The 3,934-nt window shown below is 52.6% G+C and overlaps 1 protein-coding gene across 1 annotated transcript in view; it reads right to left on the bottom strand.

Moving 5' to 3' along the window:
* USP51 (ubiquitin specific peptidase 51) overlaps window positions 1–624 on the bottom strand; it is a 2,967-nt gene extending 2,343 nt beyond the window's left edge. Inside the window, exon 1 of the mRNA XM_011977370.1 lies at window positions 4–624. Within this exon, the coding sequence (XP_011832760.1) occupies window positions 4–465 (462 nt within the window). The 5' untranslated portion in view covers window positions 466–624. The remainder of the gene's footprint in view (window positions 1–3) is intronic.
* Window positions 625–3,934: the final 3,310 nt, after the last annotated feature.

The raw sequence follows: 3,934 nt of genomic DNA, 5'->3' as shown, positions 1-3,934 counted from the left end.
CTGGGGCCGAGGGCGGGGCTTGCGGCGCGGGCAAACGGGCGAGGAGCTGCTGTGACAGCGAAGGGGGATTGAAGGGAGCACCTTCTCGTCGCCGCCGCTGCTGGTCCACGTCAAGTTCTCCTCCGGCACGGGCTTAGGCTCCTGTAATGGCTCCAGCTTCATCTCCTCAGCTTCCCGTCCCGAAAACGCCTTCGTCGCCCCCGCCGCCGCCTCCTCCATTTTCCCCGCCTTCTCAACCGCCTCCTCAGGAGAGGCTCCTCCCCCACCTCCGGAGATCCAGCGGGCCCCAGAGCCGGAGGGCAAAGAAGTTTCTGGAACCTGGGCCATCAGATCACTGCTCGACCTGAGAAGCAAGGCGTCTGGAAACGAGCTGCGACTGTAGATGAAACGAGACAGACTTCTGTGAATGATCTGCCCAGCGTCATGGCCGCAGTGCGCAGTTAGCGCCCCCAGGACCCCTCCCATCGGCCCTTGAGCTCAGCCCGCGGCCGCTGCCGGCTCCACCCACTCAACTGAGAGGCCCCTGGAGCTGATGGGGAGACCGAGGCGGTTACCTGCTTTAAAGACGCTCAGATCATGCAGGGGCCAGGGGACTGGGAAGAGAAGGCTAGCGAGCGGTGGGGGTGGGGAACGGCTTGAGCTTTAGGACAGAAAGGATGGAAACTTCTTTAAAAAAGGCGCCACCCTCTGTCTGCTTTTTTGCGCCCTGCGCAGCCTCTCTTTGGTGCAGCTTCCTCTGACGTTCTTTCCCTGTATCCTAAAAAACACTTGGGTCAACATTTTCTCTCAAAAATGGCTGAAAGGACGCACTTTTGGAAAATGAACTCAGAGGAAGAAAGTGTCCCTCTGCTCCTACCTTATCTATACTTCTGTGACCCGGTGTGTTCCACTCTAAGCCGTTGCCCCTCAGCGCACTTTCGGTCCGCCCAGCTCTTGCGCCCTCTCACGCTTTTTCGCTCTTGTGCTCTCACACCCCTTTTCTTGCTTCTGCGACTTCAATTCCTACGATTTCTCCTAGAATTCGGATTACTACTCCCTCCCTTCAGGCATTTGCCACCTCTAAGGCCACCACCATCCTCGGGCGATCCCCGAAGTCCCCGCTCCCTTTTCCCTCTCCTGCCCCCGCAACGCCCCCAGCCCGGCGGTTTGTTTAAAGGTCTGGGTTACCTTGGGCCCCAGGCGCGTGATATAGAACGTCAGCAACTGCTGCTGTCCAGGCGCTCCTCAGCCAGCCTTCTCTCCTGACCTCTCCTCAGGGCTGGTCACAAGGGGGCCGCCCCCTGGCCCCTCCCCTCTCGACGTGCGGCCCCCAACCCCGGATTCTGCCCTCCTGCAGTGATGAATGGCACCGCTGTCCCGCGCAGGCAGGCAAACCTCTTCCTGAAACAGACTCTACTGGAGGCAACAGCAGCAACAGATTCTACAGAAAGCCCCTGAAATGGAGGCTCAGGCCTCACCTAGCTCCAGGCCCGCACTCCACAGAAAAAAAGATTCGCCCGGCATGGGGGTGGGGGCTTCCAGAGATGGCAACTCCCTGGCAGGAATCCCTCAGGATCCTGTCAGAGTCTGGTCTCTGGGAGTTGAGAGAGAGAGAGAGAGAGAGAGAGATTATCCCAGAATGTGCAGGGGAGGAAGCATAAGCAAGGGCTCAGGCTCAGAGAGACCTGAGCCCAGGCACATGCTTGCTGTGTGACCTCAGATAAAACACTTAACTTCTCTGAGCCTTAGTTGTGTCAATTTTTTAAGAGAAATTGAAATAATAACCCTAACCCAATGTGAACACTAAGTCATAGTATACATCAAGTAAAAGACCTTTTTGGCAAGCTTTATCTTTCACACCTCTTTTTTCAGTCCTGACCTGAAAATCAGCCTAGAGAACAACTCCTGATGCAGAGCAGAGGAGAAGAGAATGCCTTTCTCTTTCGAAGCTCTCTCCAAGTTATGGCTCAGCTCACGCTATCATCCCTCCTAGGCGGTTCATGTACAGGAGCATGCATTCAACAAAGATGCCATCGGTGCATTATAGCGCTAGATTGTGCTGTGAGAAGCACAAGATACAACTGTTTGTGTCCTGAAGTGCATAGGCCAGGAGACTTTTCCTTTTCTGTGACAGATCCAGCATCCAAGGTGACAACCCCGGAGGAAAGCTATCTCCAGGGCTTGTTGCCCTTCCTGTCCAATCCCAAGAAAATTACGGTTTATTACAGAGGATGTTTAATGCTACATTTAATCTCTCTGAGAAAGTCACACATCTCCCCTCAAAACCTCACGATTAGGATTCAGCTCTCTTTAACTTGGCAGTGGCATCTAGTGGATACGTCCGCACAGTGGATATCAGTGATTTTGTGACTTGGTCTAGATTCGACCATATCTCAGTCACCTACAAGCACCTGGAGGGAAAGTGCTTTGGAATTATAGACTGACTTGTGCAGGAAAACGTGTTTCTTCTCCCCTAGGGAAGGGCATTTTCTCAGTCACAGCTAAGCAAAGAGTTGCTTCTGCATTCACAGATCTAGAAGGAAATGCTGAGTCAGTCGTTTGCTAGCTGCGCCACCTGTGGCGTGGATCCCAGCTGCTCTGAGACAGCCTTGCACCCTTTATGCAGGCAGAGAGGCAGGGCACAATTTATAAATACTTCTGTCTTCTGAGCCTTTGCTTTCTTTTGTGCAAAATCAGAATCATGAGAATGCCAGCCCTACCTAGATTCATTTATTCAGCAGATATGTAAACAGCACCTACTGCTGCCCTGGGCACTATGAATATACAGCCAAACAAAACTGGGCACAAAAGCAAGTCAGTCAGAGTCCCTGCCTGAGATCCACATCAGGAAATGCAAAGGAATGTGCTGTGAAGATTAATGTTAGTTAATAAAGGCCTAAAAACCACTCGTAATCAACAACTTAACATTTGGGAGGTGGGACTGTTACAGTGCTTCAAAAAGTTTCTGAAAACAATTGTTATTGAGCTAGACACACCTTTAAATCAGCTATGGTGACCAAACAAATGATTTCTTCATTGATAATTGTCCTGTAGGAAAACCTCAGAACAGTGTGATGGGTCACTTCTCTCAAAACGAAAATGAATGGGTCTGCATGGTTTAGACCTTTCTGGAGTTCACTGGTTCCTCCAAAATGAACCGGCATCGAACTTTCTGGTGGACTTAACAGTCTGCTAGACCCCACTCCCAGAGTTCCCAGTTCAGTGGGTTTGGTGAGGCCCAATAATTTAGGTTTCTAATGCTGTACCAGCTGATGCGGATGCTGTTGGCATGGAGATGGCACTTTGAGAACCACTGCTGTGGGATTATGTGTAAAGAAGCCCAGGTCAAGGCACTCTGGCCTTGGTAGCAGGAGCCATGTTTGACGGAGCTGGTTTCCCAGGACTGTGTTATGTTGGCGTCTCTTACAGATTCTAGCTGTGGCCAGTCTGGCGGGCTCCTTTGGGAGTGGGGTGGTGTATGAAAGAGCAGGATTGGGAAAAAGCCTGCCTCTGTGCTCCTGGTGGCTCACTCAGTACCTTGAAAACTGGACCCCTGAAGCCTCACACAGCCTTCTTTCTCCCAACCTGGGCCTCTTCCCCTCAATGACCTCGCTTCTCAGAGGCCAGCATCCCAAAGGGCAGACTTGGAGCCATTACCTGCCCCTGACTGGGGCTGCAGGGAGGGTGCCATGGACTGGGTTCTAGTCCTTTGGGGCCCACGTTTGTCTGCCCAGCCTCCTGCCCCTGCCCCCTCACTTGATGGATTCCCTCTTCTGTTCCTTTACTTCCTGTGCTCCAGCTCGTAGCTGGTCTGCCTCCCGGCTTCTGAAGCAACAGCCTCAGACACCACTGGAGTGTGCCCTCTCCTGCCCACAGACCCATGGTGACTCCCTGTGGTCTCTTGGTTAAAATGGAAACTGCCCAACTTACTCCAACTCCCCCTACCCCTGAGTAG

Source organism: Mandrillus leucophaeus, unplaced genomic scaffold (genome assembly GCF_000951045.1).
Source record: "Mandrillus leucophaeus isolate KB7577 unplaced genomic scaffold, Mleu.le_1.0 Scaffold1799, whole genome shotgun sequence".
Lineage (NCBI taxonomy): Eukaryota > Metazoa > Chordata > Mammalia > Primates > Cercopithecidae > Mandrillus > Mandrillus leucophaeus.
Note: the sequence above shows the minus strand (reverse complement) of the source record. Positions and strands in the feature narration are given on the sequence as shown.